Raw genomic sequence first — 18,757 nt, 5'->3', positions numbered from 1 at the left:
AATATCTAATTAACAACTAGCAATTAGCTTCTGGTGTTAACGAGCGGCCACTTGGAGAGGAGGCCTTATGGATGTCAGAGGCTTTGGAGAGTGCCTTTATTGCAGAAGTGGGGACTTCCAGGAGGAGTGAGAGGCCTGCACAAAGAGAGTGGCTGTCCTGCTCTGGGGGGTCCCACTGCCACCTGCCACCGTGGGCTACACAGGAGGTCACCTCGGGGTGGGCTGGGGAGCTGCCAGGGCTCTGGAGATGCCAGCAGGAAGTTTTGGGGACAGTGGGAGGTGCAGGCAGAGGTGTGGGCACCAACACCCTCAGGCTCCCTCCTTCCCTCCCTCCCTCACACCATAACCGAGCCTCGGCTGCCTCCCAGGCTTTCCCCCAGCACTGACTTCCCCGGGAGGACAAGATGAAGCGTCACCATTTCAGATTTAAACCCCTCCATTCGTGTGGCCCCTGCTGACCGCTTCCTGCTGCAGCAGCCACTGCTCAGGGCTCCAAACGCCGGCTAAACAGGAAGGGTTTTCCACACATCCCGTTTCACTGCTGCAGTCCCGCTCGGTGCTCGGCTCTGTGTGCGCTCAGAGGTGAGGCTGGCTGATGTCCCTGCTGTGCCCTGTGACCTGCATTCATCCCAGCACAGGTGGCGCAGGGCCAAGCCAGGGCTTCTTGCAGCTGATAAAATTCAGGTGTAGAGTTTTAGGGACAGCTCAGGAGCTGTTGGGCATTGCAGGGCTGATCCCGTGTGTGTGCTGGTGGTGGAGAGAACTCTCAGCTCTGGGTCTGAGATCCCTCATCCCGCAGGTGGCACAAGCCATCCACGTGACCCCTGTACCTTTCCACGGGGAGCTGTGGCTTAAAACCCATCCTTGAGCGGAAAATAGGGAGACTGAGCCTGCCTGCAGTTAATTTGAGCACCCAGGCGCTCATTTTTTTGCCTCGGGGAGATTCCCCTGGACAGCTGTGCTCCCAAAGATTCCCTCAGGTGGGAATGTTCACACACAGGGGGTGCACGATCAGCTGGTGCTGAGGAGGGTGATGGGCGGCCTCTGCAACCCTCTCTGCCAAGGAAAACAAGAGGGGCCTTTCTTTAGCCATGCATTTATGTAAATAAACACAGGAATATTTTGCAGCTCCCGGGGGATTTGCCCAGAGCACTGTTGTGCTGAATCAGGGTGGGAGTAACTCCGTGCTCCCCGTGAGCCTGCGCAGGAGCTGCCGTGGGGACACAGAGGAGCCCCAGGTGGCGCGTGGCCCTAAATCCGTGCCAGGCACTCTGCTGGGACAGGAGCAGAACCCACGGGCTGCTGTGGGGGTCTGGAGGGTGGAGAAATGATTGCCACTGCCACAGCCCTCGTGCTCCAAAAGACTGCTTTCAGTCTGGATCAAAATCCCATTAAAGACTGTGCTGTTCCTCCTTTCAGCTGAGGTCACACACACAGAGATTATATTTGAAATACAATCAGTTTTGCACCTGAATGGGCTTGAAAATTAGGGCTCCAGGGCAGTTGTTTCCACGTTTTTCTGCTGCCTGGCCCTGAAGGGATCACCTTTGTCATGTGGGTGTCCTGCAGGTTTGGTGGCCCAAACCATGCACCTCTCTCTTTCCCCATCACAGGCACAGTGTGACATGGTGACAATAACCTGAGCACAGTCTTGTAACCCGAATTTCGGGAGGTCACAATAACCTGAGCACAGCCCTGTATCCCGAATTTCGGAGGGTCATAAATACCCCAGAAGTGGTGGTCAACATCAACATGGCCCCTCTTGAGGAGGTGCCCACCAGCCGTGGCATGCGTGGCACAGGTCCCTGGTGCTGTGGGTGTCCCCAGTGTCCCCATTTGAGGCAGGTGGCTGCAGCGGGAGCTGCCAAAACCAGCCCCAGTGATGCGGGATGCGTCCCACCCATCTCAGGCCTGGTGTGAGGCTCAGGAGGGAGCCTGGGCCAGCAGCCCTGTCCCCTCCCCGTGTCCCCAGGGACTGGTGGCTGCCTGCTCTCCGTGTCGGCCCGCCGTGCCCGTCCCCGGTGGGCTCGGCATGGGGGTCCCGCCCCGCGGCCCCTTCTCCCCCTCGGGGCGGCCGTGTTTGTTCTCCGAGCCCGAGCCCCGTTATCAGCTCGCAACACACACAGGAAGTCCTGTCTGGGATTGTCCATCCCCGGCCTGATTTATACAGGAAGAAAAGCATAAAAAGCCGCCCTTCCACCTCGGCAGCCACCTCCTGCCTGTGCGCGGCCGGCGGGCGGCCATGCCGGGGACACCGGGGACATCGGGGACATCAGGGACATCGGGGACACTGCCACGGTGCCCGGGGCTGCTGGACCCGGGGTGGCCACCGGGCAGGGATGGCCGCCGGGAGCCACTGGAGAGCACGGCTGGGCTGCTCCCGGCACGGTGGGGGACAGCAGGGCACCCAAGGTACCACAGAGCCACAGCGGGGCTGGGTGGGGTGGGGTGGGATGGGATGGGATGGGTGGGGTGGGATGGGATGAGGAGCTGGCACTGTGGGCAGCAGGAGCACACCCTTGTGAGCTCTGAGCGGGTTTTGACCCTGCCTGCGAGGCCTTGGGGATGGTTTGAATGCCCAGCACGGGGTGAGCAGGTGTGTGAGGCATCCCTGCGAGCACACACGTGTGTAAAGCATCCCGTGGAGCACTCAGGTGTGTGAGGCATCCTCCACCTGCTCCCGGCCAGGCTGGATCTGCTGTCAGCCACGTGCTGAGCACGGCGTTGCTCTGAGCTCAGCCCAGCCTCCAGCGCTGTTGTTTTTAAGTCACCCCACTGGCAGCCAGGCTGTTTTCACGGGGAGGAGAAGCCAGTGGGGAAATTTTACCTCCTGTGCAGTGTAGAGGCTGCAAAACACTTGCACAAATTCCTGGGAGATAGCTGGAAATTCTTGGCTAATCTCTTTTCTTTCTGTGACTCCCTCCCTTTCCCCTCTGCCTGCTCCCTGGATACCTCTGATACATCACCACGCTGTCCATCCTCCCTGCCCTCTGCTCTCCTCTGTGTGCAGCTGAATTCAGCCCCAGACCCGGGTGGGATGTGGGGTAGGGGCTGTCCCGACTCTCCCACCAAGGCTTGCCCTGACTGACAGCCGAGCCTGCATCATGCTGGTCGTGCACAAGCTCAGCAAAGCCTCCCAGATTTATAACCACGGAGCCGGGTGGTTTTCATGCTGTCTGCAGCCACCTGTGGGTCCTGCTCTCCTCATTTGTGACGCTGCACAGTGCAGGCAGGAGGTTTTCGGTGAGGCACCCGGGGTATTTTGGGATAAAGGAACAGCTGGGGTGCCCAGGCACTGTCTGCTTGTGCAGGAAAATGGAGCAGAACCACGCCAGTGAAAGGGCTCTCGGTAGAAATAACCCAGCATGTTTTTTTCCCAGGGTCCAACATTCATGGAACCAACTCCCCGAGCGGAGAATCAGACACAGAAAGAAACAGCAAGGCTTTGTTCAGTGATTAAATTAATTTCAAGCTGGATTGGGAAGGTCTGGCAGTGCTTGGGAGGCTGTGGAAGGCCGTTGTGGCTGGAGCTGGAGCATCCTCAAAAATCCACCTCACCTCTGGGCAGCAGTGGAAAACACGGATCTGCCCCGGCAGATTCTCACTGCTCTTCCCTGGGATCTGCCGATGGAGCTACTCCCCCTCTCTGCCGTTCCACTACCAGCTCTCCCAAGTTTCCCTGGAGGTAAGGACGAGAAATTGAATCTGGACCGGAGGCTCATCTGAGCCTTTTCCCAGGCTCTGCTGCCGCAGATGGGGCTGGCCCCGGGGCAGGCAGATTTACAAACTGCAACAAATTGGGGTAAACGAGCCCGCCCCACAGTCCCAGCAGCAGCGGGAGGGCTGGGAGAAACACCAGGGAAGAGGTCCCAGAGCAGGCAGGGAAATAAAAGTGTCTCTGCAAAGACAAGGGGGGGATCAGAGCTGTTCTTTCCTCTCTCCCAAAGTGAGCGCCGGGACCCCTGTCAGCCCAGGGCAGGTTCCTGCAGCTGGAGACTTTCCCCTGGAAGATAATCAGAGCAAAACTTTCTTGTGTGAAGGGCTCTGTGCTGAGCTGTTCCCTGGGATGGTGAAGGGGCTGAGCCATCCTGCAGCTCCCAGTTATCCCACCACGCTTCCCATGTGCTGATTCACTGGGAAAGGGCGACCACTGCCAGGTTTTGCCAGGGAAATTTTACAGAAAGCAGCAGAATTCAGTTTGTTCTTGGGTGGGATGAATCATTTCCCAGTTTCTTACACTGCGGCCATTGCTGGCTCCTCTCAATGTAAATAAAAATTCGAGTGTGTGTGTGTGTGAGGGAAAATAAAGCTGGCTATGGGATGGTGCCCTGTTCCTGCATTTGTGTTTGCAGAGCTCCAGCTCTGCTGCTGGTTATCCTCATGGGCACCTTAACTTATAACACACTGTTCCTGAGACAATTAATGCTTTTGAAGCCCTTACTCAGGCCAAAAAAAAAAAATTCATTTTGTGAGGTTCAGGTCTCGGTTTTAATATGCAGAGTCCTGAGCCACTGGTGACAACAGAGCGAGAGTTATGGGTCAAGTCCTTTTCTTGGTTTGACCTGGTTTTTATCCCACTGCCATCAGTGGACTCCTCTAGATTTCCACTGAGATAGCTGGTGTGCAGCTGACGCAGCTGAGAACAATATGGGCCAGGAGAGAATAGTGGGAGGTCATTTTCCTCACAGAGCTCTGCAGAGCAGGGGCTGCTCCAAAGCTTCAACTGAAGAAGTGTAAAGTTTACAAACAGCCTCATGAAAAGCCTGAGCAGAAGAATTTGTCCTAGAACAGCAAAAGCCATTCCTCCTTTTCTTTTCTTTTTGTTTTTTTTTTTTTTTTTTCTTTTTTTCCTCTTGTTGAGAAGCACCAAAAAATTCCCTTTTGCTTCCAGTTCTGGGCCAGACCCCCGTGGAGAGCAGTGAGAGCCCATTGTGCACCGCAGGTATGGGGTCAGCCACGGCTTGTGGGGGCTGCGAGTTTTGCATCTCTATGTGTGTCACTCTCCTGCCTGTGTCCCCGTCCAGCTGTCACTCCAGTTTGGGGAGAGCTCGTGTGCCTGGGCACGTCCCGTTTTCTGTGAGGGGCTGGAAGTGCTGCTCTCTAAAGAGCAGGTTCCTGATGTGGGGCTTTAATGCTGAACTATTAATTCTCCACTGTTCATCCTTCCTTTTCCATGCCCCTGATACCTCCCACCCTCCAAGCTCTCCTACCAAACAGGGAAGTGCTTCCAGCCCTCTATCCACCACAGATGCTCTCAGGAGGATTTTTGGATGTCCAGGCAGGTGCAGTGGGTTTGGCAGGCTCTAGGAATTTGGGAGGTGGGTGAAAAATCTCACCTGCACAGCCAGCCTGGTGCTCAGCCTGAGATCTGCTCGGGGCCAGCACTCGCCGTCCCTCCCTGCTCACGCTGGTGGTGAAACCAGTGGGACACAAAGAGGTTTTGACGTTGTTGAATCTAAGAGGGAGGTTGGGCAGAAACATTTCTTCCCTGGCCTGGAGACAAGCATTAATATTAGATGTCGTGGGAGTACATTTCTGGTGTGCAAGGGAGAAAGCTGTGGGGGAAAAATGTAAAGCATCGGGCAAGGGAGGACTCTGAATTCAGGCAGGAGCCAAAATCCCCTGCTGCCTTTGTCAGGAGCTCATCACACCGACATCAACAGTGCCAGCAGATCTGATCTTCCCCCACTCTGAACTGGCATAACTCCTCTGCTTCCAAGGGAACTTTGCCAGGCCTTGTCCTGGGGGATTTCCCTCCCAGCATAATGAATATTAGCCCAGGAGACACAGAACGCTCCCTGAGAGCGGGGGGATTAAATGCTCTTTTAATGGGCTGTATGCAGCTCTTTAGCAGCTGACCCGAGCACATGCTGGAGCAAAGGTATGACCCAATAAATGGAACTGGAAAGGAAACTTTCTGCAATTAAAATACTGGCAGAATTTTAAAATGCTCAGTGCGCTTAGGGAGTTGCTGCTGAGAAGGGTCCAGTGGAGATGCTGGGAGGAGGTGCTCGATCCTGTGCTGTGTGGTGGTGTCCTGTGAGGAGCTGAAGGATGAGTCCATCCTCTTCCTCACCATCAGATTTGCCCTTGGAATCCCAAGGATTCATGCAAAGGTTTTCTGGGCAGTGAGGGATGTTTGTCCTTAAACGAGGGTAAATGGTAAAATAGAGTGTAATGGTAGAATAGAGTGCTGGGGAATGGCAGATGGGGTCACAAATCAGGAAGCTGAGCTTGGATACACCTGGGAGAGTGTGCCAGGTGCACTCCTGTTCTCCTGGGCTCTTGGAAAATCCCAGCCTTGAGCACTGGCAAAGCTGCTGAAGGGGATGGATCCTGTTCAGCCCCTGCTCATCCCCCAGCTCGCTCAGCCCTAAAAGGTGCAAAGGCACCGTGGCTCTGCCTGGATCCCCACTGGGATCACAGCAAGGTGAGGGAGGATCAGGGCCGTAGGATTCTCCAAAAACACCCACTGTGGGATGGGGATGGATTTCCTCGTGCCCTGCCACGGGTGTGACAGTGTCTGTGCCTGTCACACCCGCGGTGTGAGCTCAGCGCCACAGGGACTCTGCGGCCACCACCCTGCTCTCGTCCTCCACCCCGCTCTGCTGGGGTCTTTGGGAGTGTCCAGGGAGCACCAGGTCCATCCTGGGCGAGGGCTGGGTCACCGCTCTCTGCCTGCCTGACAAAGGAAATGTAACACTGGGCTTTGTCTGTCCTCACAGGAAGAAACTAAGATGCTCCTTTAAGCAAAGGATCCCTGCCCAGGACACCTGATGGAGCACCGTGGATGAGGTGAGTTGTCTCAGCTGCAAAATGAGCTCCTGTGCTTTCAGTGTGGCCACACAGGGAAGCTGTGGCTTCCACACGTATTTTGCAATTATTAGACAATAACTCAGGCTCTGCTCATCTCCCCCGTACACCTAGAAAAAAACCAAAGCCAATAACGCTCTCTGCATAACAAGATAATTACTGTGCTTCCAAGGCTCTTGGGAGAAGTTGCCTGTGCTGATGAAATTAAGGGAGCTGAAATCATTCCCCAGAGGTGGGATGGGTCCAGAGGGTGAACAAACCCGTGTGAGATGCTCTGCAAGACGGAGCTGCACTTCCACCAGCACCAGCAAACCTTTCCCTGCTGCTGGGAGGGATCTCCATCTCCACCAGAGAGGATTCCCCTCTGTTCCCTTCTCAGCCAGGATCCCACCAAAGCTCCTCTGACACTGAGAGCCCCAAGCACCCATCAGCTTCTCCAGAGGGTGCAGCACGGCCCGAGGCACCTCCAGACCCACCAGCAGTCCCAGAATATCCCTGAGGAAATCGAGGGGATGGGCCAGTGATCTCAGTTGTTCTCTTGGAGCCATTATTGTTGAACTGGTAAATATTTCCTTTAAATGCTTACAAGCTTTCAAAAAAATTTACAGGGTATTAATGGGAACAAATATTCCCAGGGGGGCTGCATCCTGCCATTCATTTGCACATCAGATCCCTGCTATCTTTAAGAATGGTTCTGTGCATGGGCAGGCGCCTAAGTCATTCGAGAAACAATAACCCTCTGTGCTCTAATTTTCCAGACAAAAATGTAGACAAAACAAGTGGCAATTTGGCACGAAGCGAGCCGCTTTGATAAATAACCGGGCGTTTAAGAGGAGAAGCCTGTAGGCAGCTGGGCTGGGGCTGCCCGAGCTGTCCCGGGGCAGGTGTTGGGCTGAGTCCCGGGTGTCACCCTGGAGAGTCCCTCTGCAGCAGGGGAGGCTTCCAAGGAATCCTCTGAGCATCCTATATGGTTTGCTGGAGACCTGGCGGTTCCTCACCGGCTCCTGCAGGGCTTTGGGATGAGCTCAGGGGGATTAACGGGCACGGCGGGAGGGTCTGGGCCAGGTCTCTAACCTACGGAGAGGCGATGTCTGCTCCTAAAATCCTCTGTGCTCAGGGTGGGGAGTGCGGACCAGGACAGTAATTTTGAGCAAAGGGAATTAAATTTGCACAGGTGACGGACCATTCCCCCGGGGAGTCTGAACGCCCCTGGCCCAGGGGGTGTTGGGGGTCACACAGCGTGTCCCCGCAGTGTGGGGCTGGGGGTTTATCCTGCCGTGGGGTCACCAGGTAAGGCTCCGAATCCACCCAGGCCAGGGGTCCCCCTCAATCCTCTCCCCAGCTGAGGCAAGGCGGCAGCGCCAACCTTTGGAACGCTACAGCAGCGTGTCCCCTCACCCCGGGGGGGGGTCCTGCCTTGTCCCCGCTCGTGTCCCGGGGAGCCGGGGGCAGGTGGCGGCCGGCGGGGGCCGGCGGGGCGGGGGCAGGCGGAGATCCCCGGGCCCCGGCGCTTCCCCCCGGCCGGGAGGCTCCGCTTTCCTCCCCGCCGGGAGCTCATTGGGCCGGGGCGGAGGGACCGGCTCGGGCCGGGGGAGGAAATGCGCGGGGGGCCGCGGCGCGCCGGCGACTCCGCGGCTCCAGCACCGGTGAGTGCCGGCGGGCACCGCCCGGGGCTCGGCACGGCCGGGGGGGGCTCGGCACGGCCGGGGGGGCTCGGCCGCATCCCCGGCGGGGAGGGACGGGGGTGCCGGAGGAGCGGGGCTCGGTACCGCAGCGCGGGGGGCGGCCGGGGGGGAGCCCGGGCCGGCGGGGAGGGGGCAGCGCCGGGGGAGCGGGGCTGGGGCTGCCGCGGCCGCGGGGAGCATCCCTGGGACACCCGTGTCCCTGCAGCCCCTCCGGGGACACCCGTGTCCCTGCAGCCCCTCCGGGGACACCCGTGTCCCTTCAGCCCCCCAGGGACACCCGCAGCCCCCGCGGTACCCGGGTCCCTGCAGAAGCTGCGGCCCCCCCGGGTTATCCGCATCCCCGCGGCCCCCGGCGGTCCGGGCTCCCTGCATGGGGACCGTGTCCCCGTGTCCCCGTGCCCGGCCGGACAGTGCCAGAGCCCCCGTCCGCGGTGTCACCGTGCCCGTGTCCCGCTCCATCCCGCGCAGGGAGCAGCTGGAGTTGTCTGGGAGGCAGAATCCATCCCCCTGCGGCCGGCGCTGACCCTCTCCGGGAGGATTCGGCTCTGGGGGCACCGGCCGGGTGTGGAGCCGCGGTTTCACCTGCAGAACCAGGCCAGACTGTCTGGAAAAGTGCAGCCGTGGCCGCCCCGGGGGAGTCATCACATCCTCGCCGGGGGCCGGATTCTCTCATCCCTTCGCAGCCAGGGCACGGTTCCTCCTGCTGGAGTTTCACTCTTGGTTCCGTGGGCAGAGCTGGAGAAAGTGCTGCTCACCTGCGCCGTGGGTTTTGTCTTCCCCCCCAGTTGTTGCAGCAGGTGAGGCAAGAGCAGAATTTTGGGAATTTAGGAGGATTTGGGGCATGGTTCTGGCTCGCAGGAGCACGTGGTCAGCCAAGGAGGGTTTGCTGACCCCTAAGACATAATTCTACTTGTCAGACCACCAGGCTTCACCTCGTCATTTGAGAGGCTTGAAAGGCAGAGACAAAAAAAAGTATTTATTTTTTCTTAAACATATTTTTTTCCCCCTTAAATTATGTGCTTTAAAAAAGCATGGAATACATGGTGGCAACAGGTGTGAGGATCTTCAGCATCTTTAAACAGGTTGATTTTCGTAAACCCATAAAAAAAAGACAAGTCTAGACTATCGTATTTTCTACTTTTACAGCTTTTTCTGGTATGAAGCAACCAGAATTTTATGACCCAGAGGGATCCTCTGAGCGCTCGAGGTAGGGCAGAGCTGCTCCGGTTCAAAGGGAAAAAAACAAACTCTCTGTATTTTAGGCTCTGTGTTTCTTGCCGTCCCCACAAGGAAAGCTCCCATGGCAGCCACGGGAATCCTGTGGGAGGATGGAGATGGTTGGCAGAGTTTGACTTCCAGACTTCAGGAGCCCGGGATCTGGGGTTGTAGGGAAGTTTTGTGTCCCAGTATAGCCCTGGGAAAAGCTGGCTGATGGAGCAAAGGGGAGTTGGTGTGTGTCTGTGCACCAGTGTCCTTGGAATGTCTCCAGCAGGACTGGGGAGACGGAAAGCTTCTTCAGTATTTTTAAAAATCTTTCCTGCAGGACGAGCAAGATTTGCTTTCCTGATGGTGGAGGTACCGTAAATTCGTCATTAGGAAATTAAACTAATTGCTGTGTTTGAAGGAGAATGGAGGACTACAGGCTTTAAAGCACCAAAACCCTCCTTCCATCCTCAGGGCTGGGCATGCATGGAAATCTGCTGGGATATTTGATATTTGACATTTGGTATTAAGGGGCAGGAAGGCACCAGGCTGGTTTCTCTCCAGATGTGAATCTCCATCTCTCCCTGCCTCAGATTCTTTTCCTGCACCAAGGAAAGGATGATCCCGACTGCTTTGGAGACCTGCAGGGTCTGCAGATTTGCCGTGGTTGTTTGTAACACCCTGTCTCAGAGCTGGGATTTCCCAGTGGGGTTTGGGGATCAAGCTGCAATTTTCCAGTCCAATCCCACCCCACAGCACGTGGGGATTTTAGAAAGTTGATTTGCAGCTCACCATATCTGCAGTCTCAGAAGGAGGTTTCTTGTGTAGCCTGCCCATTCAGAAAGTTTAATCAGGTCTGATTCTTTCTTTAATTGGTGCATGTTTAAGGTGGGTTTCATTTCTTTCTCCTTCAGCTGCTGCCATCCGGAGGCCAAGTGGTTTGTTTAAATGAGATATTGTTTAAATTGGATATCGTCACTGACCCTCTTCAGCCTTGTTTCGTATTTGTCCTCTGCTAGAAAATCAAAACCTCTCAATTTGTGCCTGAGAACCGACTCCGCAGATGGTACATATGGCCCTTACAGCACTTTTCTCTGTCACGAATTTGTGTTTTAAAGAGAGGAAGATCAGATTTCAGTGTTTTATGTGGTGGGAAAACACAGCTTTACAATGCTGTATGCATTAAGAAATGATGGGCCATTGTTTTGCCCTCGATGCCTGGGACTGGCAGCGAGTTTCACGCAGGATACGTCCCTTCCCTGCCCCTCAACTCACAACTGCACAGCCCCTGGTGCCCTGAGACCATCTCCAGGGGAAAATCAGGAATAATTCCTGAATTAATATTGATGAGAGGAGCGGTGCGAGGTGGGTTTGTGCCTGGAGCAACTCCCACCTTGCCGGGGTTTTGTCCCCACGGCTCTGTCAGGTGTCACCAGCTGGGCAGGGCCACCTCACAGAATGACAGAATCGCAGGATGAGCTCGGTTGGAAAAGACCTTTGAGATCATCCAGTCCAACCTGTGACCTGACACCTCCTCATCAACTGCACCACGGCACTGAGTGCCACATCCAGTCTTTTTTTTAAACACGTGCAGGGATGGTGACTCCGCCGCCTTCCTGGGCAGACCACTCCAGTGCCCAATCACTCTTTCAGGTGAAAATTTTTCCCTGGAATTTCCTCACGTTCACAGTGCTGCTCTCCTGCTTGCAGGGATCCCCACTGAAGGACGAGCCATGCAGTAGCAGCCAGCACATCCCATGGAAGAGCAGGACATGCAGAGCCTCGGCTGCCTCCTCTGGGGACTCCTCCTCATCCTCAGCACCACCAGCACCGAGGGCTTTGCCCAGGCCGGGTAAGGCTCTGATTTGTCTGCACCTCTCAGGTGTGTTCTTCACCCATCAGGGCGAGGCACATCCTCTCTGGGTGGGGGGACAGCCCTGTGTGGCTCTCTGGGCTGCTAAGAAGGTGGAAAAAACTCTCGAGGTCTCAGCAGCCCATTGCTGGTATTTTGCCTTCTCACTGAAGCTAAAACACCTCCCAGAGGAAATGTCCCAGCTCTGTTTAACTCCATGCAGGGACACAAAGATGCTTTTTGTCCAGGAAGAGTCAAAAGCTCATCAGGCCCTGAGCTGTTCAGGAAGTATTACTGTCTCTTTCAAGCACATCCTTCATGAAAAGATGTGTGAAATCCTGCTAGCACACACACCAAGCCTTGTGAACAAGCTGTCACTGGAGGATGCAGCTCCCGTCAGAGGAGGATGCAGCTCCCAGCTCTGATGGACACCCAGGGACACAGGTGTGGAAAGCCCCAGGCTGTGCTTTGTGCTCCCCAGGATGCTGCTGGGGCCCGTGGTCCTGCAAGCTCCAGCAATTCTCCTTTCCTTTTTTTCTGGGAGAACTCCCTGGGTCCCAGCACAGCCTGGGCAGGCACAGCTCAGCTCCTGCTGGGTTTGAGCAAGCCCAGAGCTCAGGGCCCCAGTTTCTTCCCCAGCCGTGAGGAGCTGGAGCTCAAAACCCTCCCCCAGACACAGCTCACATTTTCTACAAAGTTTGTTTTTACACTGAAATGCTCCTCCAGCATCAAACCTTTCACATTCTGCCCAGGATTGAAACCACAGCTGAATTCCTCGCTCACACGCACAGGCTGCAGCTCAAACTTTATTCTAAGTTTCACAAAGCAAACAATTGCCATTTAAAAATTGCATCTTCTATAACATTAATCACGAGGCTGAGAGGAGTTTTCTGGAGTTAATGGAAGCCATCTGATGTCCATGCTAATTCCCAGGCTTTTTATTTTAGTTTCTAATTGAGCTGGGAGGCTGAGACAAGTCGATGGCTTTCTCAGTGGGACTGACCTGCTTGGGCTGGAAATTGTTGAAAAAAAAAAAAAAAGATGTTTAACCAAGACCACTTTGGCTGTTAATCTTGGGAAAGGTTTTGACTGGATTACACTTATCTTAGGAAGGCTAGGGAGTGCCTTTTATCCAACCTCTATTTTCTTTGCGGTGAGCCTGACCCTTCCTGTGAAATCATTAATTTCTTGGTTGACCACAGGAGCATCCGTTTCAGGAATGCAAAAGTCTCAGAAAGGAAAAAAAAATCCACCCAGAAAGGGAGTGATTTTAGGGAGAAGGGAGACAGTGAGTGTAATGAATCTCTAAATCTGGGTCCCAACTGCTCCCCCGGGACGAGGGAGGAAGCGCCCGCGCCGCTCACAGTGCTCAGAGTTGTGTCACTGACCCGAAACAGCTTGAAGTGGCTTCCCAGGTCACCGGGGGGCAAGCAGACAGTGCTGTCCCCTCGCCCTGTGCAGGGAGGGGAGCCGGGGCCGTGTCCTGGCTGTGGGACTGACCCCCGTGTGCTCAGCCGCAGGGTTTGCGCCGCGGGGCCGCCGAGCCGCCTGAGCGCCCACGCCGAGTCCCACGTGCAGCCCGTGTACCAGCCCTACCTCACCACCTGCCAGGGCCACCGCCTCTGCAGCACCTACAGGTGAGCCCACCTGCCTGTGCCACGGGGGGATGTGGCACCAGAGAGCCTGCTCCACCCACAGGGATGGGCATCCCAGCGCTCTGAGGTGCTGTGGGAGCAGGACACGGGTTTGGGGTGCCCAGCTCAGCCCATCCTTGCCTTGCAGGACCATCTACAGGGTTGCCTACAGGCAGAGGTACAGGCAGCTGCCCGAGCCCACGGCCTCGTGTTGTCCTGGCTGGAGCAGGGCAAACGGCCACAGACTGGGCTGTAACAGAGGTAAGGAGCTGCTGGGTCACCCCGGTGCCACTGCCCATCCCCAGGCCCCTCGTGTTCCTGGAGGGGGCCCCAGGACCACACCTCTCGTTTACCAGCCCCTCTGCCTGTCAGGTGGATTCTCCCTGAATTAAATTTTCAGCATCAGAGCCAAATGCGGTTCAATATCTGATTAATTCCCAGCTTTTCTCTGCTGCCTCTTGGGCCTTTTCTCTTAGGGATCGCTTATTACCTTTATAGTTACCAGAGGATGAACAAAATGAGTAAGTCCTTCCCGTCTAAATCAGCAGGAATGGATGAGAAAAGCTTTCAGGAGGCAACAAATGCAAACCACAGCAGCAGCCAATCTGTCTCTAGATGAGCTCAGAGTGTGGTGCCAGGGACTGCTGCTGCCTGTTCCCCTCCTCCTTCCCATCTTTGCTGCCTGCAGGCCCCTCAGCTCCTTTCCAGCTCGTCTTCCTTCCGCCCATCCTGAGCCCTGTTCCCCCTGGGCAGCTCAACCCCGCTGTGTGGTGCTGGTGTGTTTTGGGGTGTGCACACAGCCGGGGTGGGAGGGAGGGAGCTGGGTGACCCTGGAGCTGCTGGGTGACCCTGGAGCTGCTGGGTGACCCTGGAGCTGCTGGGTGATGCTGTGCTGGTGTTCCCTCTCACAGCTCTCTGCTGGGAGCCGTGCCAGAACGGTGGGAGCTGCACCTTCCCCGGGAGATGCTCCTGCCCCCCCGGCTGGACAGGGCGAGCCTGTCAGACAGGTACTGACCACGTCCCTTCTGTCCCTGCTCCCTGTGTCACACCTGTCCCCTGCTGCTGCTGGCACAGCTTCTCCTGGGAGCATCCCAGCTGCCATGGGGCTCTGGGTGTCCTTTGCCCTACACCAGCCCCTCAGGGGGGACGGGGACTAGCGCTGTGGCTCCTATCAGACCTTGGGCCATGTCTGAATTCTGTCCCTCTGCACACACATGCACACCTATTCCAGGGCAGTGTGGCTCCCAGGGGAGATCTGACCTCCCTCTGGCTGCCTCAGTGCTCCCAGCCCTCCTGTGCAGCTCTGGCTACCCCATTTTCTCTGCCTGCTGCTCCGTGCTGGGTCAGTGTGAGCAGAGCTGTGAGCACACCAGCTAAAGCCTCTGTGCAGCACAGAGCCCTTGTGGGGCCGGCGTGAGATCGTGTGTTTGTGATCATCCCTCCCAGGCTTTGTAAACTCCTGCTGTAAACTAAAACGCCCTTTTACTGCGGAGACGAAAAATCCATAAACCAAAAATATCCGGGGGTGGAGGGGAAGCACCCTTCTCCAGTGAAGGAGCAGCCTGGTGCTCCTCACAGCACGGGGAAATCGGGGAGTGTGGTGCACACCAGGGCTGCAAACCCCTGCCATGGCATTTCCCAGCTTTTCCCAGCTTTCCAGCCTCTTGTAAAGCAGAGGAGGAGCGTGTGGCATTGACCCATGCTGGGCCAGGCAGGGCTGAGCCCATCGCTGACAGCTCCGGCTCCGGGGGAAAGGATTTTCCCACTGCCTAAAACAGATTTGCCCGGGCGTGGGAAGCGCTGCAGCTCTTTCTGCTTTGTGGGAACAGCTTTAATAACTCCCCCGTGTGAGGAGAGGTTACTGGGTTTTGTACACACTTGAAAGGCTGATAGCTCCTCGCCACAGCTGGCTGGAACCAAAACCCCGGCCGTAAATCCGGGATGAGAGCCGAGCTCTGCCTGCGCCCGCCTGGTCAGAGCTGGGACATTTCTGACCACAGCTTTTACTTCTGGCTTTGCTGTGGGGGGAGCAGGAGGAGGGGAGGACCCCCTCCATCTTAGCCCAGGTTTATCCAGGGCTGTCCCAGGCACTGGTGGTGCTGTGACACCCAGAGCTGTGCCCGGCACAAACACCAGCTCACTTGGGGGGCACTCAATGCAGCCCCCCTGTGCCTATTCCACCTGTCCCCTCCTCACTGAGCTGTTCCTGTGTTCCAGACGTGGATGAATGTGCCAGCCAGAGCCACGGGTGCAGCCAGCTCTGCATCAACACGGCCGGGAGCTTCCACTGCGCCTGCTGGGACGGCTTCAGCCTCGCTGCCGATGCCAAGGGCTGCCAGCCCCTGGTGCCAGCCCCTGGGACAGACACCTCCAGCCGAGCAGGTAACCCGTCCCCACATTGAGCCCCAGCTGCTGGGGGCCTGCAGGGAGAGCTGAGGAAACACTCAGCATCGCAGGAAGATGGGAGAGGGGACAAGAGCCAGAACCGCTCAGCTTTATTCTCGCTGACCCACGAGTGTTTCTCTCACCCAAACAACTTCCCCCGAGCACAAACCCATCTGTGAGGGTGGCAGGGCCTGGCTGTGGCTGGAAGTGTGTCTGGGATGTGTCTGTTCTCTCCATCATCATCCTCGTTCCCGCAGAGCAGGTCCGGAGCCACGAGGAGCGGCGGGCGCCGCTGGTGACGGCCCATTATTACTTTTGGTACGCGCTGTGACACTTCAAACTCGTACCGTGAGTAATAATGCGCTGTGGCCAGCACGGGCATCACGCAGCAAACATCTGGGACAGCCTGCCCCACCTGCCTCTATCCCTGCCCAGATCCCTCAGCAGGGACAATCCCGTGTTCCCACCACAGCACAGAGGAGAGCTGGGTGTTTTTTGGCAACAAAAGGCCAGGATCCACCAGATCTCTTGTCCTTTAACATCGCCCCAAATGCCGGAACTCCTCCCCACTCCATTGCAGGTGCTGCAGCAGCAGGAGCAGCCTGTGCCTTCAGCAGCTGGACCGGATGCCAGCTGATGCTCTGGGGCACGATCCCAGCGGGGCAGACCCTGGGCGTGGAAAGCAGAGCTTGGCCAGAGCCCTGCAGCCATGCCTTTCTCCCCAGCAGCTTCCACCTCACCTCAGCAGTGGGATTTTACTCACTGATGTGCCCTCGGTCACTTTTTCAGGTCCCTCCAGTGAAATGAAGGAAGAAATGAAGGAGCTGAGGAGCAGAGTGGAAGCGCTGGAGCAGGCGAGTTGCAGCACACCCCCCTGCCCTGTTCCCGCTCAGCCCGCTCCCACCCGGGGCTCTTTGCAGCCAGGGTTTCCCTCCTCCCCGGCTCTATTTTTAACATCCCGGCAGCAATCCCAGCTGTGCTCCCCGCCGCCGGCAGCAGCGCCCACACCGCGGCTTTTCCAGCCCTTTGAAAGCAACCACAGCCCCTTGAGCCCTCCCCGGTGGGTGCTGCATCCCCCCGGGTGGTCCTCCTGGCCAGGGGGGATGCGCTCACAGCTCCCCTTCTTCCCTGCAGAAGCTCCAGCTGGTGCTGGCCCCCTTCCACAACCTGATGCCGCCGGAGGATGTCGGTGCAGACCCCATCAGCCGCCTGTCCCACTCCCTCCAGCAGCTGGACAGGATCGACTCCCTGAGCGAGCAGATCTCCTTCCTGGAGGAGCGGCTGGAGACGTGTAAGTGCCAGGAAAAAGCAGCGGGGAAGGATCTCCCTCCAGCCATCCTGGCCACGGGGAGCAGATGTGGGCCAGCGAGATCACTAACGCGTATGCCACTGTTAATCTGGATCTGCCTCAAGCTCAGCAGCCTGTAATTAATAAAGGATGAACACAAACAGCCCATTAGCTTCATTTCAAAGCTGTTTCTGTGGCTGCCCCATCTGACTGCCCTTGTAGCAGCCAGAAATTGTAGGACTGGCACATGGAGACGTGGCTGTGGGGCAGAGCTGAGGGAGCAGTGGCTCACTGTGTGGCAGGCAGCACCTCACAGCTGCTGTCCCTTCCTGCTAACTCGGTCCTTAGGAAAGAACCCCGAGCTCCTAGGAAATTAACAGTCCAAAAAGTCAATCAGGGAAGTTTAGGGAGCGTGCAGAAGTTGGCAGATTTATGAGCCTGGGAAGTTTTAGGCATTTCTTTTGGAAGTTTACAGACCAGTAAGGGCACCAGAGAGGGTCCCTGAAGTAGCAAAGTGAGGAAGGGAGCCCAGTGAGAGCTGTCGTGTGTGAAATGGCTGGAGGCGGGGGGTCCTGCCTGGTGTCCCCACCATGCAGAGGGACAGCATGCCCTCGGGTGTCCGTGGTGCTCACCTTGACTCCAAACAGAACACAACCATCTGAACTCATTAATTTTGATAGTCAGCTCTTTGCAGCTCCTTTTCCCATTAAGTAATTCCAGAAACTAGGCAGGGCTGGGATGTGCAAGAGCAGCTTGCTGAGTCTTGGAAAGACTCAGGAGGAACTGGTTCAGGGCATATCTAGTCCCAGTTCAGTGCTTGCAGTAATGGCTGAGAGAGAAAAAGAATTCAAAGAACTTGTTTGAAGACAAAGTAGCTGCAAATAGACACTTAAAAACCGTCTCAGAAAGGGGTAATTACCAGAACCACTGAGTGTTCCAGCAGGATGAATTCTCTAGTAGTGCCCTGCACATATTATTAGTGACAGCACAGAGGAATGTGAGCAGTATCACAAGGTAACATGGATTCATTCCAAGGGATGACTCCAAAGTCCCGAAATTAATTTCTGCCAAGTCTGTCTCAGCAAGCAAAACCTGTTTTTGTCTCTTTTCATGGTCTTGCAAGTTCCTGTAAGACACAAAGCTGTCCTGTCATACTCCAGCAAGCTCTGGGGCTCGCAGGGCCTCCCATGGAGTTCCTCAGCCATCCCTGGTCTGTGCCTGGTGGAGCATTTCCCAACAAATGCCACCCAACAACTGCACTCCCCAATTAACTGCTCAGTGGGGATGTGTGCAATGACCAAAAAAGCCATTTTCTCTTCTTTAAACCATCAGCAGGAGGCACCAGGTCAGAGCTCTTTAAGCCATAATGATTTTGGCCCCTCTGGGTCCCAACTACCCCTGATCCAGCACAGACTGTCACTGTCACTGGATTTGGGGACACTGTGCACAGGGCCCACTTGTGACAGGTCAGGGAGGTGAGAGTGACACTCCTGAGTGTGGGTGACGTTCCCAGAGGCTCAGGTCAGTCTCATTCTGCCTGGGAAAGACACAAACCAAATCCAGCCTAATGACTGAATTTATCTTGCTGTATTTATCTTTTTTTCCCCCAATCTCTTCCCAGGTTCCTGCAAGAACGAACTCTAGCAGAGTGCCTGGAGCAAGCTGAGTGCATCTACAGCTCTTATCTCCCTGTCCAGCCCCAGGCTGGGGATGAAGCCACACCATCTACAGGAAGGCACAGGGCAGCAGGAGAAGGCTGGGACTCCCATCAGCATCTCCATCCTTCTCTCTTCCAGCTCACCTCACCAAAGGTCACGCAGTTCCTTCCAAACTGGACTCTGAGCCCTCTCCCAGCTGGAGAGGCAGCAAATAAATGCCTTACCTCGTGCCATGAGTG

The 18,757-nt window shown here is 56.3% G+C and overlaps 1 protein-coding gene across 8 annotated transcripts; it reads left to right on the top strand.

Annotated features, from left to right (window-relative positions):
- Positions 1-2,207: 2,207 nt before the first annotated feature.
- On the top strand, positions 2,208-18,751 carry EGFL7 (EGF like domain multiple 7). 8 transcript variants are annotated; one of them, XM_066201478.1, is made up of 12 exons: positions 2,208-2,412; positions 3,381-3,685; positions 6,726-6,795; positions 7,193-7,374; positions 11,412-11,553; positions 13,068-13,190; positions 13,336-13,448; positions 14,099-14,194; positions 15,405-15,569; positions 16,362-16,426; positions 16,707-16,863; positions 18,482-18,751. In XM_066201478.1, exons 5-12 carry the CDS (start codon positions 11,459-11,461, stop codon positions 18,502-18,504), a joined length of 837 nt encoding a protein of 278 aa, XP_066057575.1. In that variant the 5' UTR covers positions 2,208-2,412; positions 3,381-3,685; positions 6,726-6,795; positions 7,193-7,374; positions 11,412-11,458; the 3' UTR covers positions 18,505-18,751. The 8 variants fall into 8 exon arrangements, with proteins under 8 accessions (XP_066057575.1, XP_066057578.1, XP_066057573.1 ...); XM_066201481.1 differs by lacking the exon at positions 7,193-7,374 and adding an exon at positions 4,892-4,942; XM_066201476.1 differs by lacking the exon at positions 7,193-7,374.
- The last annotated feature ends 6 nt before the right edge of the window (positions 18,752-18,757 follow it).

This window comes from Chamaea fasciata, unplaced genomic scaffold, assembly GCF_029207755.1.
Source record: "Chamaea fasciata isolate MVZ Bird 193981 ecotype frontalis unplaced genomic scaffold, bChaFas1.0.hap1 SCAF_20, whole genome shotgun sequence".
Lineage (NCBI taxonomy): Eukaryota > Metazoa > Chordata > Aves > Passeriformes > Sylviidae > Chamaea > Chamaea fasciata.
The sequence above is the reverse complement of the archived record's forward strand: the minus strand, read 5'-3'. Positions and strand labels throughout refer to the sequence as shown.

What these genes read in the sequence shown, in the direction of transcription:
- EGFL7 (XM_066201476.1), top strand. Translation starts at nt 11,459, where the DNA reads ATGGAAGAGCAGGACATGCAGAGCCTCGGCTGCCTCCTCTGGGGACTC. An exon ending in CAGACTGGGCTGTAACAGAG is followed by an intron (nt 13,449 to 14,098) that starts GTAAGGAGCTGC and finishes TCCCTCTCACAG; the next exon opens with CTCTCTGCTGGGAGCCGTGC. An exon ending in AGGGCGAGCCTGTCAGACAG is followed by an intron (nt 14,195 to 15,404) that starts GTACTGACCACG and finishes CCTGTGTTCCAG; the next exon opens with ACGTGGATGAATGTGCCAGC.